Raw genomic sequence first — 21,014 nt, forward strand, 5'->3', positions numbered from 1 at the left:
CAGCCCAATGCAAGGAAAACCGAGGGGAGCTGAGAGTTCCTCCTGGGTCCGAGGAAGGGGCAGAGAGCTGGTGTTCAAGCTTCTGCAGGGATGCATGTGCTCACGAGGGAGACCTGGGTCAAGGTTTGGGCCAGGCCACCTGCCTCACCCAAGAGACACAGAGCCCCCACCCCAAGGTCCGTGGACTCAGCCGCTGTGAGCCCCACAGCCCAAGCATGGCACCAGGCACACAGCTCTGCCGGCCCAGCTGCTGGTTCTGATTCTTGACCCTCTTATACACACCAGACTCCAGCCATTGCTCCAAGCCAAGGTTCCCTGCGGAGAAGTCCGTGGGCACCCTGTTCCGGGACCCCAGCACGGGGACCACGGAGCTCTGAGCTGCACCCCAACCCCGACACACGCACACACAAGGTTAACAAGGGCAGCTGGGCCTTGCTGGGCCGTGGAGGTTGCCACCTGTGATGCACAGACAGTGCTAGGGGAAGGAGTCGTGCCCCCCCCCCCCGCCCCTGCCAGGACACAGCACCCCCGAAGGTACAGGCACCGGAAGGCCAGTGTGTGGGACTCAGATCCCCCTCCGGAGAGCACCACCAGCCCCCAACAACCGCAGCAGGCTGAGGGCAGCCACTCCGGACAGCACTTTATTGATCCCCTCAGACCCTTGGGCAGGATCGGCACAGGTTCCCGGGACACTGGCCTGCGCCTGGTCTGCCGTCCCTGAGCAGGGCAGGAAGGAGCCCCATGGGGGCGGAGAGGCCTTCCGGGGCTGGGAGGAGACAACAGACAGCCAAGCCCCCTCCCTGGCGCACAGGCGGGGCGGGCTCGTGGGCAGTGAGGTGACAGGAGGTGGCAGAGAGGCCCAGCCTTGGAGCAGCTCAGGCCCCTGCCACGGGGGCCTCATAGTTGAGCACGTAGTAGTCGTGGACATACATGAGCACGGCCACTGGCTGCCCGATGATGAGCGTCAGCCACACGGCTGCGTTGCCGTAGTTCCCCTGGAAGAAGCGGCTCACTATCCAGGCCAGCGGGATCTGGAGACACGGGGCCACGGTCAGCAGGCCACAATGCGTGACCCGCGGGCTGGCTGTGCCCAGGGCCTGGGGGAGAGGCTGGGCGGGGGGTGGGGGGGTGGGGCACGCTCACCTGAGCCATCATGCCTGTGAAGGCCCAGAGGCGGAACATGTGCAGAGGGATGCTCACCAGGTACTGCAACGGGAGTGATGGGGCATCAGCCATCTTGGCGGGCCATACCCGCCCTAGAGACAAGGCAGGTCCTGCCCACAGAGCACTCACCTCGTGGAAGAAAGCCGAGGCGAAGAACACCCCCGTGCTGGCCACCCACTTGCTGCTGCCCCGTCGAAGCATGGGCTTGTAGAAGTGTCTGCGGAGGGAGGGGGCCGTGGGACGGGTGCCCGGGTCCACACAGGAAGCTGCCCACCCACTGTGCCGCGCCCACGCCCACCTGAGGCACCACTTGTGCACAGGGATATTCCAGTTCTGCCAGAAGTAGGTGACAGACTCAGAGTTCCTGGGGGTCGAGAGCAGCAGGTGACCGGCCTGCGCCAGGACGCAGCCCAGCCCCCAGCTCCACACCCAAGGCCACCCACCACCAGTCCCGGTAGAACTCCCGGTCTCCAAACTGCATGAGCTCTGCCACGGCGTTCATGCAGGAGTGGAAGAACCAGTAGAAGAAGATGAGCCAGATGAGGTGATTGGGGACCTGTGGGGAAGGGCAGGTACCAGGTTGCAGGACACCCCACCCACTGGCCCACGCCCCACGCCACCCACCCAATGCCGCTCACCGCCAGCTTCAGGAGGCGCTCGATGATGCGTGAGTAATCCATATCCTGCAGGGACAGAGCTCAGCTGGCTCCCTGAGCTGCGCCCCACCCGCCATCCACCCGGATACGGGAGAACCTGACCACTCACCTTGAAAGGCTTCATGGAGTTCTGGATGGTGGGAACCATCCACTGCAGAGGAGGGCACAGTGTCAGCTCCCGGGGCCGCACGGCGCGCCCCGCCCCCAGCCCCGCCCCCAGCCCCGGCCGGGCCAGCGTACCTGCTGGATTAGGCCCACCTGGAGCTGAGTCAAAAACAGCTGGAGGAGGAAGCAGAGAGCAGCAGGCTGAGCTCCCCCTGCCAGGACCTGGCAGCACCCCCAACCCCTGCCCCGTCCCCACGGCCAGCCTCCATCCTCACCATCTCAAGGAGCCGCCGCAGCAGGAAGCGCTTTCGGATTCGGGGAGAGCGGGGAAAGTTGAGCTCATAGCACAGAGTTGGGGCCAAGAGAAAGTAGTACAGATCTGGAACAGAAGGGTGGGGCTTGCACTGGCGAGGCCTGGCCCATGCTGTCCCTCCCCTGCTGTGTCCTTCAGCCAAGTCCCGGGGAGGGTCCTCACCACGGTAGGTCAGGTTGTCGGGGTAGCTCACAGTGTGCTGGGCAGCTGCCCCGTTGGCCTTCTTTCCTGCAGAAGCTACAAGCAAGGGGGAGGGTGGGTGAGGCCTTGCTGCGGCCCAGGTCTGGCCCAGTATCGGGGGGCACGAGCTCTGAGGCCCCAGCCCCAGGCAGCCGCTCACCGGGCTTGGCCTTGGCCTTGCCCCTTCGCTCTCGGCACCACAAGTTGACATCCCGGTAGGAGACGAGCTTGAGGAAGAGGATGGTGTGCACCGTCAGAGCCAGCACGGAGCCCACTGCAGGAGAGGCAGGCTCAGACCACAGCCCTCCCACACCGCCCCCAGGAGAGCCACAGCCGCAGGCACAGCCCCTGCGGGGGGTGGGCCTGGGTCTCCCCTGCGGGCCCCGGAGACAGGTTGGGACGGGGGTGGGATGAAGGAAGGGGCACACCTGGAGTGATGGACTCAAGCAGCAAGGCCACGGCCGCCGGGAAGCAGAGAATGGTGGCCAGGTTGACCACGTGCAGCAGCAGCCCTGCCTGCTCCGTCAGGGCACCCTGGGGTGGGTGGGGGGAGCAGAGTGCTCAGCCAGTGCCCCAACTCCCTAGGCAAAGGGTCTCCCTGGGGAAGGGCCGCCAGGCCTGGGGCACAGCCCCTCCCAGGAGAGCTACACACAGCCCAACACACAGGCCCAGTGAGGAGAGCACACCTCTGGACAGGGCTGGGGGCGTGAGGGCGCTGCTTACCGCCGCAAGGCGCTTCTCCACCTGGAACGCAGCCACGGCAAAGACATTGGCCACTGAGGATATAAGTGTCATAGCGCAGGGTCAGGCCCCGGTCAAGCCCTGTCCCGTCTCCACCCGAGGCCTTCCTTGGCTCCCAGCTCACCAATAACTAGACACAGGGCAGGCCAGCTGTAGGGGTCCTTCAGGAACAGAGACACCACCTGGATGGGGTCCACCAGGATGCCGTACCTGGGGATTGGGGGATGAGGGCCTGAGCAGGTGGGGTGGGGCCTCAGGGGCGGGGCCAAGGCCCTGGGGAAGACACTCACTTGATGAGGTTTTCTAAAAATAACCGTGCATTGCTCAAGATCTGCAAGAGAGAGGAAGGGCACAGCCCATTAGCCCCGGCCACAGGGTGCCCCGCCCCCCCGCCCCCCCACCCAGCTCCTCTCAGCACCTATAGGGGCAAGAGCCCTGGGTCTGGACAGAAACCCGCATCCTGCAAGCCCAGTCCTGTCTGACCCACACACCAAGCTCCAAGACTTACAACCCACCTCACCCCACACCAGTGCAGGACAGGAAGTCCTTCAGCGATGCCCCCATCACCCCAATGAGAGGGAATCAACCCCAACACCAGATATACCAGTATCTGCAGCAGCTGGTGAGGGCCCCCAGGCCCAAGGATGTCCTTGCAGTGCCCGGGGGCAGCCACACCCAGGGGGGTGGGGAGAAGAAGCTGACCAGAGTCCTCAGGGGCTAGGCAGCTGAACCCCGAGTGCCACTTGGGACTCACGCCCCTGCCCCTCTTCCGTAATCCTATAGCACTCCAAGCCCAGGCACATGGCCCCAAAGCAGCTCCCAAGAACAGAACCCCATCAAGATGGGCTCCTGGCTCTGTCCTGGGGCTGGGGAATGGATTCCCTCTGCAGGTATGAGGGTCTCCTACTCCATCCCATAAAGCACAGACCCTGCCAAGTGCACCGAACTCAGGCCCTGACCAGGACTCAGGGTAGATTCTGTGGAAAAGTGATGCTGGCCAGGGGACTGGTTGGGACCCCTTACCTCAATGGTCAGGGAAGACTTCACAAGGAGGTGACAGGCTGAGAGACAGAGGGGCCCTGCCCTCCCCCAGCCACCAGCCTGACCTGCCCGGCACAGATGTGCCGTCACCACGCCTGGTGGCCTGTCCTGAAAGCCCACAGCAAGCAGGTAGGAGCTGGGGCTGCTAGCGGGCAAGGCCCACCTCTCCAGGCCCAGGCCATAGAGGGAACACAGCAAGCAGCCCCAAACATGGGGTGCACCTCTCCTTCAGCCAAGGGGTGGTAGAGGCACCAGAAGCAGGAGAGAGGTTTTGGGGCTGTACCAAAGGGCCAGGTGGGCCCAAAAGGTTGCAGGGAACAAGCAGTGCTACCCGAGCTGCCAAGGGCCCACCTCCGATGACTGCCACTACAAACCTACCCCAGGCCAGGAATGGCCTCCAGAAGCCAAGGACACACCTCCTGAGGGTCAGGCAGGTGTCTGGCCCACTGTCCCCTTGCCCAGCCAGCTTCCCACCCATCAGACTGCATGGCCCCTTGGCGGAGAGCCTCCTGGGCCCATGGGCAGGGAGGACATGGGTAACCAGAGGGACCACACCCGAAACAGAGGTGGTGATGTCAGGGCAAGGGTCAAAGGCCTCTGGCCACATCAGCCTGAGTGGTGGGGGCTGGGCCCAGACAGGCCCTTGCCCCCTGCCCCACCCTGCAGGCTGCCCCTTTGAGCCCTGGACTCCAGCTGCTTCTGGGCCAGGACTGCTGGCCCCACCCCCACAAGGAGCCAGCAGGAACCAGGCCACAAGGTGAGGCGGAGGTTAAGGGCTCTGTCTAATCCCTCCCTGGGGGGCACCTAGGACCAAGGCTGAGGGAGAGGCTGGGTACCTTCAGAGTCAGGGCCTGGAGCTGCCAGGCTGAGCCCAAGAGCCATCCGCTTACCCCTCTCCCCCCAGGCCAGGCCTGCCAGGGGCTCCATACCCCCAAGGGCCATTCAGAACAGCAGAAGGAGCTCTTTTGACCCCCAAGACCACTCACACCTGCTGCCTCCGGGATTCAACAGGGATAAGAGCTGAATGTGTGGCCAGTGCACAGACCACCAGCACCATCTCCCCCCACCAGCCCAGGGCCCCTACTCACCAGCATCACCACACACCAATTCAGGATCCCACGATAGTTGCTAAAGCCACTGTCAGAGCTGAACAAAGAATCTTGTAGGCGGTGGCACCTGGTGGGCGGGAGACACACTCTCAGAAGCAGGCAGCAGCTGAGGCCCCCCTACCAGGCCAGCCCTGCTCCAGTCCCCCGGGCTGTGAGAACCCTGCACTCCTCCAAGCCCAGGGGCAGGTCGGGGGCCTGCAGACACCCAAGAGCCCAGCCAAGTCCAGCCCCTCAGGAGCCAGCCTTGGGGCCCAGGGCCCAGGGCAGAGCCGACCCCAGCCCCTCCCTCAGAGCAACTCTGGTACATCCTAGCCCAGCAGGATGGTCCACGCCCCCCCAGCCCTCTCTTCTGCCCACAAACCCTCCTCCCCACTCACGATCACAGAAGGGCCAGGCAGGGCCAAGCCTCTCAGGACCACCCAGAAAGCCTGCCCTTCCAGGCAGCTGGCAGGGTCATGCCACAAACAGGAGCAGAACAGCTGGCCCTGCCTACCCCAGGGCTACATGGAGCTGGAGCTGGAGCTCGAGCACCCCAGGCCAAGAGCCCATCCTCTCTCCCCAGAGGCCTCTGGCTGCCACCATGCTCAATGGCTACAGAGTGGTGATGGGCCCATAGGAAGAGTTCACTCCAGGGATCTCAAGACCCACCAGGCAATTCTGTACAGAGGTGGGGGCAGGGGCTAAACCTGCCTTGCTCGGTCAGCCCATCCTACTGTCCAGCACACTGAGGGGCCCCCACCTCAAACAACCTCCTCCCTAGATTTGGCCCGTGCAGGTTTGAGTGTGCACAGGGCCCCAGGCCAAGAGCTAGCTGAGCACCTGGACTCACACGCACCTTCCTGGGGACAGGGGCCCTCATACATCTGCAGAGCCTCCAACTGTTTCTGAAAAAGTATAACCTGCCCCAGTTCAACCACAGGGTCAGTATTGTATTCCTGTCCAGGCTGAGGGGGCCAAGAAGAGCCCACCCAGGGGCCAGGGGCCTGATGGCAGGGAGGTCTCCCGCAGAAGCAGGAGTTCCCACTACTAACGGGGTAGGGGAAACATAAGCAGGGCCTCACATCCCTGCCTGGTCCTCAGGGTGACACAGAGGTAGTGAAAGGGCCACAGTGTGGCTGGGGCAAGGCCCTAACCCAGCTCCTGGCTCACTCAGTCTGCCCCACCCTACCCCAGATGCCATGCCACCAGGAAGCCCCACAGAGCATTGAGCAAGGCCTCCCGTTTTGTAAGACACGAGGCCAGGGCCTCCCCTTCCCTCCTGTGGACACATCTCCACCTCTTGAGGACCCCAGGCAGGAGAAGTGGGCTCAGAGGAGTACGCAGCAGGGGCACAGATGTCCTCTCAGGGCCGATCCTGCCTCCGTGGCGAGTCTTCCTATGGTTGGGGTCAACACCAGGAAGTGAGGGGCTGGGCAGGCTGAGATGCTACTCAGCAGTCTGTAGCCCAGGCAGAGGCAAGGTCTGCACTGCACCCGGCCCACCAGCGTCTCCCGGTCACAGGCCTCCCTGTATCCACCTTCCCGGTCCGTCCTGGGCCTTGCAGTGAGACCACCCGAGGCCCTCTTCTCCCTGGGACCCTATACCTGCCTTTCCGCGAGGCAAGCAGAGGTCCAAGGCCCCACTCCCCGGAGAGGACGGTCTCTGGGCCTGTCCACTAGACAGGGCCTCCCCAGCCCTTCTGCCAAGTTTGAGCCCATTGACTTGCACTGCAACTATCCCAGGGCCACCCTGTGCCACAACCTGCCACCCCCATCTGCACATTAACATCGATCCAGCAAACATTTCACAACAATGTGACCCCTTGTCACCAAGAAGACCACGCTGGTTTTATTTTCATCAATGTCTAAGATGAAAACGGGTGGGGAATGGGTACTGTTTTCCAAATCTGACACCAAACAACATCATAAAAACTCTTTCAGATTCCTGCTGTCAGGCTCTCAAGGCCTTCCCCAACCTGCCCACAGCCACTCCCCGGGTCCCTCCACAGGGCTCCTGACCATCCCCGACCCCAGGCAGCAGAGACTCAGGGAAGAGAGCCCACCGTCCACCAAAGCCCACAAGGTCCAGCCTTGCCAGTGTAGTCAGCAGTGGACCAGAGGGCAGACAGGCAGGACCTGGCCACAATACCCAGAGCTATCTGTGTTACCCTCTCCCCCACTACCAGGGCCCCCCACACCTCTAGCGGTCCCACACGTGCTCCCCAGGTCCACCCAACCAGCAGGGCCACTGTAACTCAGCACACGTGTCACCTTACTCAACCCTCACATCAGTTTTGGGAGGTAGGTGCAAGGGGAAACCAAGGCTTGCCAAAGTTTAAAGCTTGCCCAGGGGCACAGCTCCCAAGTGTGGATCACACCTGGGGACCACGGTCCAGCTCCAGGGCCAAACAGAGCAAAGACGGGACAGAGTGGCAGCTGTCCTCCTCAGCTCTTCCTGCACCCAGCCTCTGCGTTGACCCCTGGGATACAAGGTGGTGGGGTGGGCTCTCCCATTCTCAGGCCCTGCTGAAGAGGAAGAAGTAGCACATTCCAGGAACAAACACCCTAGGGGAGCCCTGCACCCAGAAGGCCCTGCCTGGAGCGCCCAGGAACCCAGGGCCACTGTGTACGGTGCCCCCTCCTTCCTGCCCCCCAGCCACACCTTGCCATGGGCTGGAAGAAATGAGTTCACACCCGGAGCCTGACCCACCTGCCTAGGCCAAGGCAAGCAGGAAGTATAGGGAGGGGAGGAGGCCTGGAGCCCAGGGAGTAAGGAGGGGTGGGGAAAGGAGAGGCACCAAGCACGGGGCGCCTGGGCGGCTCAGTCGTTAAGCGTCTGCCTTCAGCTCAGGTCATGATCCCAGCGGCCTGGGACCGAGCCTCGCATCGGGCTCCCTGCTCGGCGGGGGGGCGGGCTGCTTCTCCCTCTCCCTCTGCCGCTCCTGCTCTCTCATTCTGCGAAGTAAATAAATTAAAAAGTAAAGACAGCAAGCAGCAGGGAAGGGAGACAGGTGGGAAGGTGTGGACACGGAGAAGTGCAGGGGCCAGATCCCGGAGCGAGGCCCTCCGACCTTGGGGCGTGAGGAAAAAGCACAGAGCCTGCCTGAGCTGGAGACTAGGAGGGAGCCGTAACTGCCAGGCCCCCCTCCAGCCCCGGGGCAGGCCCGTCCATGGCAGCTCCTGCTCCTCTTTCCAGGGGGCCCAGACTTTGAGGTTGGGCAGACAGGGCTGCCATTCACTCGGCCCAACTCTCAGGAGCACAGACGAGGCCCTGGCCCAGCAGGGAAGTGACTGCCTATCCCAGAGTGGCAAAAAAAGTGGCCCAAAGCCAGCACACCCGTCTTACACAAAAGGACGCCAACTCCGCCACCTTTGCAGGAGATCATGCTAGCCATGCCCCTGCCTCCTGGATGGCGGTTAGCAGAGGGGCTCTAAGGCCCTCCTTCCTCTGTAGCCTCCCTCAGCACTGCCCCAGGCCCTCAGGAAAACCACCCTCCTCTGCCACAGCGCCTTCACCAACTCCTGACCTTTGCTCGGCCTGCTCAGTGCTGAGATTATCTTATCTCCAGGTGGACTGTGAGCACCCCAGGGCAAGGACCCCAGCTACCCTCACCCACCCTCTCACCAGTGAAGAAAGCCTCTGTTCCTGTCTACTGAGAGAGCAAATCCCTGCCAGCGGACTGACCAATTGCCTCTTCCTCCTTGATAACCTCCAGCCCCAAAGGCACTTCCGAAACCAACGTCCCGAGGCCACCTGGGTGAGAATGAAGGCCGGAAGCGGGAGCAGGAGGCTGGAGGTGGCGAAGGGGCCGCTTGGAGCTGGCCTGGGGGAGCCAGTGCCCTGGCCTTCCAGGTCCTCCCCATCAGCCAGACTTGCTCCCAGCTCCTTCCTGGCAGTCCTTCAGCTTCGCCCGAACCCCAAGCAGGGGGTGAGAGTCCCAGGGCAGGACCCAACTCTGTCCTTGCAAGAAGACACTTGTTCTGGTCACAGAGGCAGGGCCCCAGGCCAGCCAAGCTCCGGGTGCGGGAGGGACCCCCAGGAAAACAGCTCCGGGGGTTGTCCGCAGGGACAGGAGAGACCTCACGCCGCCCCAGTCTCCTGCGGGTGCCTCCCCGGCAGGGCCACCGCCCTCCGGTCGACTTCCCAAGCGCCAAGGCACCCTCAGGAGAGACCTCCCCAGTTACAAACCACCTGACCCCACCTAGCTCCTTGCAGACCGAGAACACTTGCGCACAGGGGCCAGGGTACCGGGTGACCCTGAGGAAGAGCCTGAGGACCCGCCGGAGGGTCTGCGGAGGGGTGGGGGGTCTGCAAGCCGGACTGCCGCCGGCCCCGTACGCCCCCACGTGGGTGACCTTGGCAAGGGACGCTCCACTCCGACGCCTCAGTTCCCCCGCAGGGGCCCTAGGGGCACACCTGTCCACGCGAAGCCCGGGAGCCAGGCTCTCAGACTCGGAGCCCGCGTTGCGGCGGTCACGCCCGGGGAACTGGGGAAGGTCCCAGGCAGGGGTCGGAGGTTACGGGTGAGGCGTCTCGCTACCTCAGATCCCAGGGGCCGCTGCCCACGTCGGAGTCTCTGTTCTCGTCCTTGGGGGCCGGGGCCGGGGCCGGCGCGTCCCCCCCGGGGCCCACGTCCCGCACCTCCTCTTCCGCGGGCCCGCCGCCGCCCTGGCTCGAGGGCCGTGAAGCCGTCCTCCGGCGCCGGGAGCCGCCCGCGCCGCCGCGGTCGCCCATGGCCTCAGCCCTCACCCTGTCCCGGCAGAGTCGTGGCCCGCCGGGCTCGCAGCACCCAAGGCCCGCGGCCCCGCCTCCAGACCCTCTGCCAACCGCCGCCACCGCCCCCTGCCGGACGCCGTAGCCCGCGCGCTGGCCCGGGCCGCCAATCAGCGCGCGCCGCCCAGGGAGTCCGGGGACGGCGGGCCCGTTGCTTTGGGAGCCCCTAACTGGCCAGCCGCTGGGGCGCGCGCCCATTTGTAGTCCGCGGGCGCGCGAGGCACCCTGGGAGTCGTGGTCGCCCCGCGCGGGGCACCCTGGGAGCCGCGGTCGCCCCGCGCGCGGCACCCTGGGAGCCGCGGTCGTCCGGCACGCCCGAGAGCGGGGCTGCGGCCGTCTGGCCCATGACGGACTTTCCTCTCCGCGGGCCTCAGCGTCTCTACGGAACTTGCCAGGCTTCCTGGCAGCCGGCGAGCCTCCCCCGACCGCTTCCCTGCTTCTCATACCACTCTGTAAACACAGGGTTTCGCCATTGCTCAGCCAGGCGCGGAGGATGGGGTGTAGATTATTTACGAAGTGCCTCTTGCGTTAGCGTCCGGCCCAGGAGCCGTGTCCGTGGGGACTCGCCTCGCCCAGCACCCCGCGTGTTGGCTCCCGAGCGCACGTCGGGGCGCACTTGAGCTCCGCGACGCTCTAGTTACCACCGCAGAAGCGCCTGCTTTTCCACGGCTTAGGTTGTTCAAACAAGCGCCAGACCAAAAGATGGAGCAGGAGAAAGGCCTCAGGCCCCGCGTCCCTGGGACACCCGCCCTGCCCACTGACTCCCGGTCGAAGTGCCCTGCGGGGATAGGGAAGGCGTAGCCCCTAACTCCCATCCCCGAGTGGCCACGCCCTGGCCACCCGCGCCCCCTTCCGCCCACGTCCGCAAGACTTGCTGGGCCTCCCTCGTTTCCACCCGGGCTAGATTTGCCAGGGTGTGGGGAGCCTGGGGTGCCGGATCGCGGGGACCCAGAGGCTTCCGTATCATTGCACGACCACACGGTGCAGCCCGCAAGCGCGCTAGTGCGCCTCCCACCTTCGTTTGACACTCATCTTTGCATGGGGCATGGAGTGTGAACATCCAGGATTTCCAGGTGCGAGGGTTCACTGGGGGCTCAGGACGAGTTTACCCAGCAGCAAAACCCATTAGCCGTTCACTCCTGAGGTGATCAAGGCCAAGAAGAGTACCTCTCCAGCAGCAAATGTGGACTGGCCACCACCTTCCCGCTGGGCTCACCCTTGTTCCACCGCCTTCACCAGAGTGCCTGGGCCCCCTGGTGACACATTCCTGTTGCCACTAGGTCAGCGGGGACTGATAACCAGCCTGGCATCCCTACCTGGCAGGCTGGGGCTACCTGGCAGGTGTCTTTGAGTAACCTGCCAAAGCGGCTGCCCTGACTGGGCAGGAGAGCCCCTCCTGCATGCCGCCTACACAGCCCGACCTCCGTGAGTCAGGCTCAACCTCGTCTCCTATCCAGTCTTTCAGAACTTGCGCCTCTTCCCTGGCTGGCCTGGGCCAGGCAGAGCGAGGCCTTTTTGAATACTGATCCCAAGGGAGGGTGAACAAAGGAGAGGGTCCTCTCGGGAGCCTGGAGCGTAGGAATGAGCCCTGGGAGCTCAGCCACGCGCGCCCACGCGTGCCTTCTGGCTGTGCCATCCTTCCAATGCAGGCACGTGCCTTCTGGCTGTGCCATCCTTCCAATACAGAGCCAAGAACTACAGGGCCCACCCAGGCTGTCAGAGAAGATTGATGACTCAGGCTCCCAGTAGGCCTGGAGAGGCTGAGTCAGTAGTCAATAAAGGGTGAAGAATCATTTTGGAAGCGGCTGCCTGCGTCCACGTCCGGCTCCAAGCCATTGGCTGGCAAGTGGCAGCAGGAGTGAAGCGACCAGAGTGGACGAGGGATCACCGGAGAGGACCAGTCCAGCGCCCTGGAGCGCAGCGCGAGGAGAACAGGACAGCCAGTTCATAGGCAGGCACGGGCTGTGAGAGCACCAATAAGGAAGAGCCTCAGTACCGGCGGGGGCGGGGCCTGGCGGGAGGGAGGCCTGTGGGAGAGAGTGGGCGGGCCGGGGCCTCGGGACTGGGAGAGGGGCCGCGCAGGAGCTTAGGAACGCGCGGGCCGCGCCGGTTACCTCAGGGTCCAGGGGAAAATGAGGCCGAGGGCACCAGGGGAGAGGGGAAAGGTCAAGGTAGGTGGGGTTGCCCTTGGCGACAAAGGTGTACAAGAGGGGTTGTCGAAGAAAGCCCGGTGGGGGTTTCCCTGCCCGGGGCAGCAACTGATGAGGGGACTAGAGGCCCCGAGCCTTGCAGGCCCGGCTGGAAGAGGTTCAGCGCCTAGAAGCTCAGCCTGTGGCTGACGTGCCACGGGAAGACCACTGGGGCCTGTGAAGGGTCTGGCCAACTAGGAGACATGGGACAGGGCGGTCAGCAGTCTGTGCAGCCCCTTCTCTGGGATGCAAGTCCTGTCCGTGGAAATCTGTGGAGGCTGAGCGTGGAACCCGTTCCAGGTCTCAGGGAGGCGGATTCCGTCCTTTCACCCTTTGCCCCCCAGGGTCCTGGAGAAGCAGAGACAGCCAGTCTAGACCCAGAAGCTGGGAAGGAATGAGCATTCCTCACCCAGGTGTGACTGCAGGTGGAGGGTGGGTGGGGTATTGGGGAGGGGCTTGTGTCCCAGGCAGGCCTTGGATAAGCTGTTCTCCCTGAGGCTGATTCTTCATATGCAAATTGGGCTCTAAAGCCTACCCCAGCCTGGGGACAGTGAAAGTCAAGGAACCCTGGGCAGGAGGATCTGGACACTGACCTCTCCCAATAGCAGGTACTTTCACTCTGGGCAGGCCTGTCTCCTGCCGGGGTTCAGACAGCTGGCTCTGGGATGACTTAGTTTGACTACATGTCTCCAAAGACTTTGGGCCTCTCAGCTCATGCCTGCCTACCTGGGTATCAGGAGGCATTGCTGGGGCAGGGGGTCCCTGTCCTTGGGCTGTCCCTAACTAGCACAGTCCCGCCCCTCATCTCGATTCATCCTGTCTACAGCTCAAGGGCTGTGGAAGCCTCTCTTGTCTCTGGGTGGCACCTCCCCAGAACCAGCATGGGTCAGCTGTCCTCGGAAGCCTCCTCAGACAGTGGGGGGTCAGGATGTGGGCAGCACACAGCAGTAAGGGGCTAGACCTTGCACCCTCTGCTGTCCCCCTTTCCTCCACTGGCATGAGGAGGGCTTGTTGGTGGCTGTCAGGCCCCAGAGGCAGCAGGAGCCCCTACAGGGAGAGTAAGCCATAGGTCTGCAAGCCCTGCCGTACCTACTCTGGTGACTCTAGATCACTTCTGGGCTGGGCCTGACTTCAGGCTGGAGACCCTTAGCTCCCTCAGTTCCTGGCACAGAGCAGATTAACCTGCCACAGGACAAATGCCAACTGCTTTGCCTTCAGGGGATTTCTCCCACGGCTTGGCCTGCCAAGCTGGCCCTTCTGGGAGGACGAAGATAGCCCTCTTGTGAAAAGGGACACTGGTGCACCCTACACAAAGGCAGTGACCAGACCCCAGGGCTGCCATTCCCAGCACTGCGCCTGCAGCAGTCTTGCCTCTGGGATGCAGCAGGACTGGGAAGACGACCCCCGGATATCCCAGCGCCCCCTGTGGCATGGGCCCAGCACTGGATACATCAACCCGACACTCCAAGTTCTATCAAGAGTGGCATTTATTCTCCTTGTGGAGGTGCGGCGCTCCAGGGAGCTGGTGCTATTGTGCTTAGGAAGGAGGTCTGTCCGTCCGTCCGTCTGTCCGGCCGGCCCAGCCCCAAACGGGGGCGGAAGAGGGGCGCGGCCCGAGTAAAAATCCCGGCCTGTTCCGGGTGGGAGTATGTACAAGGCGGCGGGGCGCAGGCGGGGGGTGGGGGCGGGGCAGGCCGGCGGCCGCAACCCCCACCCGAGGGCCCCCGCATCTCGGGCCCTACTCGTAGAATCAGTACAAAATAGGTGCTACCTAAACGTTCCTTCTACCTGAATTCGCTAAGTCGGTTATTGTGCTGCTTAGTTATGGGGGCAGGAGGGGGCCCATGGCTTTCCACGGCGGCGGGGTGTAGGGAGAAGCGGGAGACCCTGGCCGGCCCATGGCCCTCTGGCCTTCTCCTTAGGTAGGTAGACAGGCATATGGGGGTAGGGTGGGGCGCCTGTGTGTGCGTGTGCATGCGGGTGTCCCCAGCACAGGAGGGCAGGCCCCAGCTTGGAGCTGTGTGGACTCCGAGTTGTGGTACAGAGGGCTTGGGATATGGGCCCTGCTGTGCTGAGCCCTCAGTCCGCTCCTGCAGGTGCAGCTAGGTAGCAGCTTGGTGCCCACTGGGATGGGGCTGACCAGGTCATACACTCCAGCGTGCACCTTTTGTCTGGCCTGGGGCCCTGGCCCCACACAGCAAAGCCCAGGTGGCCAGAAGATGGAAGGACTGAGAGTCGGTATGGGTGGCCCTGGTCGTGCTGGGCCCTTCGGGCCCTGGGTCTGGGCCACCTGAGCTGAGAACACCAGGCGCAAGTCAATGGGTAGAGCCCAATTGCACCCAGCACTGGACCTGGGCTGGGGCGGGAAGAGGTAAGGGGGATGCAGGGTTGGGTCTAGGGACCAGGCCTTTCTCTGCATATATGCAGCTCTCCTTGGCCCACCCAAACCTGATGGACCCCTGTTGCGAACATGCACCCCCTGCAGGTCGCTGCATCCCTGGCCGACTCTGCAGCGGGCCTGGCACGTAAGTGCCCAATGAACAGTCGGTGGGTGATGGATGACTGAAGGAGGGGTCTTGGGGGCAACCACCCCGCCCCCGCCCCTGGAACCATTACACCCGCAGGGCTCTGCCGTGGGGGGTAGGGAGGAGGAGGGGAAGAAAGTCTGCGCGTCCGGCCCCGCGCAATGTCCCTGATCTAGGGGCCTATGGGGTGGATAGGGCAGGGGGATACCTGATTCTCAGTAACTCTAGAGGCGGCGGCAGCTTCGCATGCAGTGCGCATTATTGCTCTATAGTCGGCATCGGACTAACTAGAGGGAGAGGGAGCGGGCAGCCCCGGGAGGGGACGGGAGGAGGGTTGGGGCTGCATGCAGTGACGTCACAAAGGCGGCGGCCAATGGGGCGGGCCCTTGGGGCGGGGTCGCCGCCGAGGCTTTGGCATAGACGGGCGAAAGTTGGCAACAGAGTGGGGGCGGGGCCTGGGGCTCGAGGGTGGGGCCCAGGTAGGGGCGGGGTTCAGGGGCGGGGAAAATGATCCCGGACATCCCAAGCCCCCGGCGTCGGCGGGAAGGATGGGGGCCTCAGCGCCCCTTCCCTGACCCGAGTGCAATCCGTTCATAAATAAAACGTACAAATACAGAAAGAAAGAAACCCGACGCATCCGCAACCCCCCCAGGGGGCTTTACCCGCAAAGCGAATACAGAGAGGTGTGTAATGGGCCGTGCCCAGGCCTGCCTGCCGGGCCCCAGGATCCGTCCTCCAACACCGAATGCCCGGGGACGAGGGAGGGAGCCCCGGGGCAGGGCGGGAGTGGGGTCGGAGGAGGTCGGATAAGTCCATGCGATTCGATATGCGTCATTATTATTCGTTATGAAGGACAGAGCCCGGGAAGCTGGGCTGGAAGAATTCGGATTTGGCAGAGGATGCGAGGCGAGGGTGGGAGAGCGGCTTGGACTGAGGCCCCAGAAAGAACCCGAGGGAGAGGGGTGCCGCCGTCCGCCTCTCTCCCCGATCCCCAACGCGTCTATCACTCCTGGGGGTCAGCGAAGACTGAGGAGTAGGGACGCCTCTGCAGGCCCCTCCCTCCTGCTCCTCCCCCTGTCTGCTCCCTGGACGTCTAGGCCGCAGGCCTGGCCCTTGGAAGGCTTGGGAAAGGGGTGGGGAAGACCTGAGTCTCTGCGACGCGATCCAGGGGCGCAGAGGAGGGAGGAGGGGGGTGCTCCCCACCTCACCCCACCCCCGTCTTCAGAGACCTAACTCGGAGATGAGGTTCGGTTCTGGGTCTCCTCGACCCTATTGCTGGGAAAAAGCCTGGGGCACCCTGGAGGGGAAGGGAGGGGGTTCGGGGTGGGTCTCCCCTCAGGACCCTATTGCTTGAAGGGGCCGACAAGGCCCCTGGCGGGCGGGGCGGGGCCGGGCCCCCTCCCTCTATTGCTGTGAGGTGGGGCCCGCCCTCCGGCCCCTCCGCCCCGGGCGCTGGCGGAGACTTCCCTGGGGGCCCGTATTGCTGAGAGCCGACCCGGCTGGGCTGGCGGACGTACCGCCGCCCTAGGCCTGCACAGGACTGAGCCGCGGCGAAGCGGCGGGCGCCTGGGCCGCGGGGCCCCCGCCGCCAGCGCCGCCCTTGAAGCATGCAGACTCGTAGTGCTTGTTGAGATAGGACTTGAGCGCGAAGCTCTTCTTGCAGCGCTTGCACTGGAAGTGCTTGAAGGCCGAGTGCGTCTGCATATGCGCGCGCAGGTTGGAGCGGTCGGCGAAGGCCTTGCCGCAATGCGCGCAGCCGAAGGGCTTCTCGCCTGTATGGGAGCGCATGTGGCCTTGCAGCAGCCAGGGCCTCGAGAAGGCCTTGCCGCACACGCCGCATTTGTGGCGCAGGTCGTGCGTGAGCAGGTGCATGGCCATGGCCGGCATGGACACGTACACCTTGCCGCACGTCGGGCAGCGCCGCGCCAGCTGACTGTCCAGGCTGCGGTGCGTCTGCTTGTGGCGGCTCAGGTTCGACGACGTGGCGTACGTTTTCCCGCACTCGCCGCAAGCGTGCCGGCCCCCTGCGCCGCCAGCCCCGGGCCCCGCGCGCGCCTCCGTGCTCACCCCCCCGCGCGCGCCGCCCCGGCCCCCGGCCCCAGACCCCGCGCCGCGCGCACCCGCCCCGGCCCCGCCTCCGCCGTCGCAGTCGGGAGCTGCGGCAGAGGCCGTGGAGGGAGCGGCGGCGTTGGCGGCCTTACGGCGCGAGCGCCCGTCGGTGATGAAGAAGGCGTCAGCCGCGTAGCCCTCGCTGACGGCCGCGTCGCCGTTGATGTAGCCGCCCGCGGCTGTGGCCAGCTCTGGGCGCGGGGTAGGAGGCGGTGCCGAGCCCGCGGCCGCCGGGCCCAGTTCTCCACGCACGGCCGCAGCGTACATGGGCTCTGGGGACGGCCCTTTGAGCAAGGCCGCCTCGGCATCGCCATCGTAGACGGAGGCGGGCCCCGCGTAGTCGTTGAGGTATCCTGAGGGCCGAGGTGGACAGGCAGACAGAGGGAGGGGGAACCGGGCAGCGGGCGAGACACACACGGGAAGGCGGCGGGAAACACGGGTCCGGGAAGGAGGGAACAAGAAAAAGGACAAAGGAGAAGGGGCCGGAGGACCGCGGGGCAAGGAGGGTGGAGGAGGCAGGGAGGGGAAGAGAAGGGAGGACAGATGAGCCTGGGCCGGGCCTCGGCTCCGCCCCCGCCGCCCGCCCCACCCTCGCAGGGGGAGGAAAGAGGCGCATCCTCGGGCGCGGCTGCCCCCCTTCCGCGGAGCCTCAAGGTCAGGGGGGAGGGGCGGCGCTTCCCTCGCCCTTCTTCCTCCACCCCTCCTCCCCCTCGGGTTCTCCCCACTTCAGCAGTTTTCCCTGATTATGCAACACACTGCGGACCCGCAGCGCACAAAGCCGGGACCGCCCACCGAGGGACCCCGTCGCTTCTGCCTCTCGGGGTTCCCACCTGCTCTTCCCCTCGGCACCTAGAACTCGTGTCCAGCCTTGATGCTGCCCCTCCTTGGTCCCCTAGGCCCCCCAACAAGCCCTGAAGACTTCTCCCTCCGGCAGCCCCTCCTACCCTCTCTAGCACGTCCTTCTTCCCTCCTAGGTCTTCCACTACTCCCTGGACTTGACCCTCTTCCTGCTCCAGTCCTATCTTCCTCCATCCACTCTGCTTCTTCCCCGACTCCCTTCGTTCATCCTGTACCCTTGGGTCCTACCTTGTTCCACATAGTCCTCTTCCCCCAGGCCCTAACCCTTTGTAAGGGCCTTCCCAAGCCTCAGCACCGGCGACCAGGGAGTCGCTGCGTTGGAGAGTGCCAGGGCACCCACCAGGGGACACCTTCACTGGGACAAGCTGCAGGCAGGCAGCATCATTAATGCCGGTAACTGCAGTTGTTCTCAAGGTACAAGATGGATCTCACAACCGCAGAGTCACAAATGCACACACCACATGATGCGGCCTCTGGCTTGTTCAGGGTTACACCCAGCTTCCCAGCCACCATCAACCCTGGAGTGTCCTCCCAGGGTGGGCTGCTCGCTGATCCCCGCATACCACCTACTCATGCAGGGTCACACATGCAGCCACCCTGGACACACTCAGCCAGGGTCGCCAGTCACATGGGTGCACAGCGGCCTCAGAGTCACATGGTCCCATGTAGTGGCACACAGGCAGGCACACACTCATACAGGGTCACACACAAGCGCACACAGTCACATGGCCACACGCAGTCACATGGGCGCACACAGGCTCACACACAGGCTCGGCTCACACAGGCTCCGGTCACACTTGTTCCGACACCCCACGCTGCTGGCACTCCCAGCCCTCCTGCCTGCGTGCTAACAGTTGTCCTTGAACTTGGGCACCCTTACACAAAGAGCCTCCCCCTGATTCCAGCACTTGGGACCTCCCTACTTAGAGCCCTCCTGCCCTCATCCTCCTCCCTGACTCTGGTTGCAGGGGAAATACTGCTGCCCCTCTGCTGGTACCCTAGTCCTGACAGGTGGCGGCCCCCACTGGACCCATGCCTACTCCCTGGAACTCACAGCACTCTGCTGACCCTAGCCAAGAAAGAGAGGTTGATACTCGGGAAGGCCCAGGTTTCTGGGTGTGGGTCTGCATGCATGGCAGGTCCTGTCATATCAGCAAGTGTCCATACGCATAGCCAGGGTGTGGGTCCTTGTGTACCTTCAGGTACTTCCTGTTTCAGATCCTTGCTCCCCACCTTCTCTCCTGCATTGACACTCTCCCTGCCCAGCCTTGGCCCTGTTCTGGCCTGCCTCTGCGTTCCCCTCTCCCCACCTTCCTCCACAGCCCAGCTTCAGCCACCATCTCCTTCTGGTTCTGGTTCCCTCGGGTCTATTTCCTGAGGCCCCCGGCCCTTCCATCCCCATACTCTGGTCCTCTACCCCTTCCAGCATTGTCCTGGGCCCCTTGCTGTCCCCAGCCCCAGCCCAGCTCGCACCTTTCTCATGCAGTCGCACTCCGAGGTCGCTGCGGGCGCGCCCGTAGGAGCTCTCGAGGTCCGCCGAGGAGAACGTGTCAAGTTTGACCTTCTTGACCAGGAAGGATCTGGGCATGATTCCTGCGGGGCTCCGGCGCTGCGGGCCTTCGGAGCCGGGGCGCGGGGGGGGCTGCGGCCGCGGCGGGGCCCCGTCACCATCCGAGGAGCGGCGGAGGCAGCACGGGTCCCCACTCTGGCCTTTGGATGCTGCCGCTGGAGTACCTTCCTCCTGCCTGCCTGCCTGCCTGCCCTGCGTTTCTTCCTCTGCTCCTCTGGCCTCCTCTTTTCCTTCTCTTCTCTTCTCTTCTCTTCTCTTCTCTTCTCTTCTTTTCCTTCCTTCTTTTCTTCCTTCCTTCCTTCCTTCCTTCTTTCCTTCCCTCCTCTGGTCCCGGCTTCCCAGCCCGCAGTGCCGCCCCTGGACAGGCGGGGGAGGAGGCCGGGGGGTGGGGGGTGGGGAAGGGGGAGCGGCTCCGTCCCGGGCCCGGAGGCTGCGAGTGGGTGCAGGGCTGGCCCGGCTCCGCGGCCCCCTTCCCCTCCCCCCCCACCGCCGCGGCGGAGCCTCAGTCAGCGACCCCCCATGCCCCTGAGGGTGGAGGCGCCGGGCCCGGAGAACGCGGCGGCGGCGGCGGCGGGAGCGCCAGCAGCTTCAGCACCGCGGCCAGCGCCGGCCCGGCCAGCACCTCGGCCAGCGACCCGGCGCGCTCAGCCGGGGCGGGCGGCGAGGGGCGGGCCGCGGGTGCTCGGCCGCCAGGCGGGGGTCCTCGGCGGGGGTCTCTAGGAGGCTTGCTTTATTGTTCTGCAGCCGGAGCGAGCGGCGGTGGCGGCGGCGGCGAGCGGGGGGCGGGGGTCCTCGGGGGGAGGGGTGCGCAGGGAGGGCGGGCCGAGGGAAGGAGAGAGGGAGGGACGGGGGCTCCGGGGGCGGGGCTCAGCGCTCGGACAGCTCCTGGGCCCGGCCTCCTGCGCCCGCGGCCGCCTCTGCCTGCGGCCGGGCCCAGCCTCTGGCTTTTAAAGCCCAGAAGCTGAGGGAGGGGGAGGGAGGGGAGGGAGGAGAGGCCGGCGGAAATGGCTGCGCTGGGCCGGGCCCGGCTGGGGTCTCCTGGGAGGGGTCTTGGGGATGCCGCGGCCCCCGCATGTGTGGATTTCCCCCGAGCAGCTTCGGGAATGGAGGCCCAGCGGTCTGCGGCATTGTCGTGCGTGGTGGGGGGGAGAAGTGGAAACAGGCCTGGGACTCATGAGCCCCAGACTTGAGATCTTGTGGGGAAGAACGCAGGGCGGATCCCAGTCTGGTCCAGCCTGCCTAGCTTTCGGGTACGGAGGCTAGGGATCTTAGGGGACGGGTGGGGGAGGCGGGAGGCGAAGGAGCGAATGCTGAGGCAGCGAAAGCGCAGTGTGGAAGCGCGGCGCGCGCCCCGTGCCGCAGTGTCTCCCTGCCACTCGGTCACCCGGGCTGACCCCGTGCCCGCTGGAGAGGCCTCCCTCCACCACCACCCCCGCCTCTTTCCCAAGGGGCGGATGTCGAGCGTAGCGGCGACGCAGCGAACGGGCTGTGAAGGGGGAGAGGGGCTGCCATGCCCTTGCTCTAGAAATTCGACTTCATTGGTGGTTTTACACCCTTCCGCGCGGCTGCAGCTCCCCCCGGCGGCCCCGCAACCAGGCGGATAACCCTTCCCGCGGCCGCCCGCCCCGAGTTTGCAGCCCCCATGACGTCAGGCCCAGCCGCCAATGGCCGGGCGCGGGGGTGTCGGGGGCTCCAGGCCGCA

At 64.8% G+C, this 21,014-nt stretch overlaps 2 protein-coding genes across 5 annotated transcripts; both read right to left on the minus strand.

Moving 5' to 3' along the window:
• Window positions 1-557: 557 nt before the first annotated feature.
• On the minus strand, window positions 558-10,219 carry DGAT1 (diacylglycerol O-acyltransferase 1). 4 transcript variants are annotated; one of them, XM_027600822.2, is made up of 18 exons: window positions 9,829-10,219; window positions 6,586-6,684; window positions 5,289-5,376; window positions 3,450-3,490; window positions 3,284-3,369; window positions 3,142-3,194; window positions 2,847-2,952; window positions 2,579-2,692; window positions 2,401-2,475; window positions 2,201-2,304; window positions 2,061-2,099; window positions 1,930-1,971; window positions 1,803-1,847; window positions 1,608-1,720; window positions 1,463-1,528; window positions 1,294-1,381; window positions 1,144-1,206; window positions 558-1,031 (listed from the first exon to the last, which is right to left on the minus strand). In XM_027600822.2, exons 1-18 carry the CDS (start codon window positions 10,020-10,022, stop codon window positions 876-878), a joined length of 1,572 nt encoding a protein of 523 aa, XP_027456623.2. In that variant the 5' UTR covers window positions 10,023-10,219; the 3' UTR covers window positions 558-875. The 4 variants fall into 4 exon arrangements, with proteins under 4 accessions (XP_027456623.2, XP_027456631.2, XP_027456638.2 ...); XM_027600830.2 differs by lacking the exon at window positions 6,586-6,684 and having other exon boundaries at window positions 632-1,031; window positions 9,930-10,219; XM_027600837.2 differs by lacking the exons at window positions 6,586-6,684; window positions 9,829-10,219 and adding an exon at window positions 8,634-9,481 and having other exon boundaries at window positions 632-1,031.
• Window positions 10,220-13,294: 3,075 nt separating this feature from the next.
• Window positions 13,295-20,066, minus strand: SCRT1 (scratch family transcriptional repressor 1). The gene is made up of 2 exons (XM_027600964.2): window positions 19,216-20,066; window positions 13,295-17,237 (listed from the first exon to the last, which is right to left on the minus strand). Exons 1-2 carry the CDS (start codon window positions 19,328-19,330, stop codon window positions 16,300-16,302), a joined length of 1,053 nt encoding a protein of 350 aa, XP_027456765.1. The 5' UTR covers window positions 19,331-20,066; the 3' UTR covers window positions 13,295-16,299.
• Between the last annotated feature and the right edge of the window lie 948 nt (window positions 20,067-21,014).

This window comes from Zalophus californianus, chromosome 4 (genome assembly GCF_009762305.2).
Source record: "Zalophus californianus isolate mZalCal1 chromosome 4, mZalCal1.pri.v2, whole genome shotgun sequence".
Classification (NCBI taxonomy): domain Eukaryota; kingdom Metazoa; phylum Chordata; class Mammalia; order Carnivora; family Otariidae; genus Zalophus; species Zalophus californianus.

Coding starts and splice junctions, on each gene's coding strand:
- DGAT1 (XM_027600822.2), bottom strand. CDS start 10,022: ATGGGCGACCGCGGCGGCGCGGGCGGCTCCCGGCGCCGGAGGACGGCT. Junction 3,195..3,283: donor TGCCCTGTGTCTAGTTATTG/GTGAGCTGGGAG, acceptor TTATATCCTCAG/TGGCCAATGTCTTTGCCGTG. Junction 2,476..2,578: donor CAAGGCCAAGGCCAAGCCCG/GTGAGCGGCTGC, acceptor CCTTGCTTGTAG/CTTCTGCAGGAAAGAAGGCC.
- SCRT1 (XM_027600964.2), bottom strand. CDS start 19,330: ATGCCCAGATCCTTCCTGGTCAAGAAGGTCAAACTTGACACGTTCTCC. Junction 17,238..19,215: donor AGTGCGACTGCATGAGAAAG/GTGCGAGCTGGG, acceptor CTCGGCCCTCAG/GATACCTCAACGACTACGCG.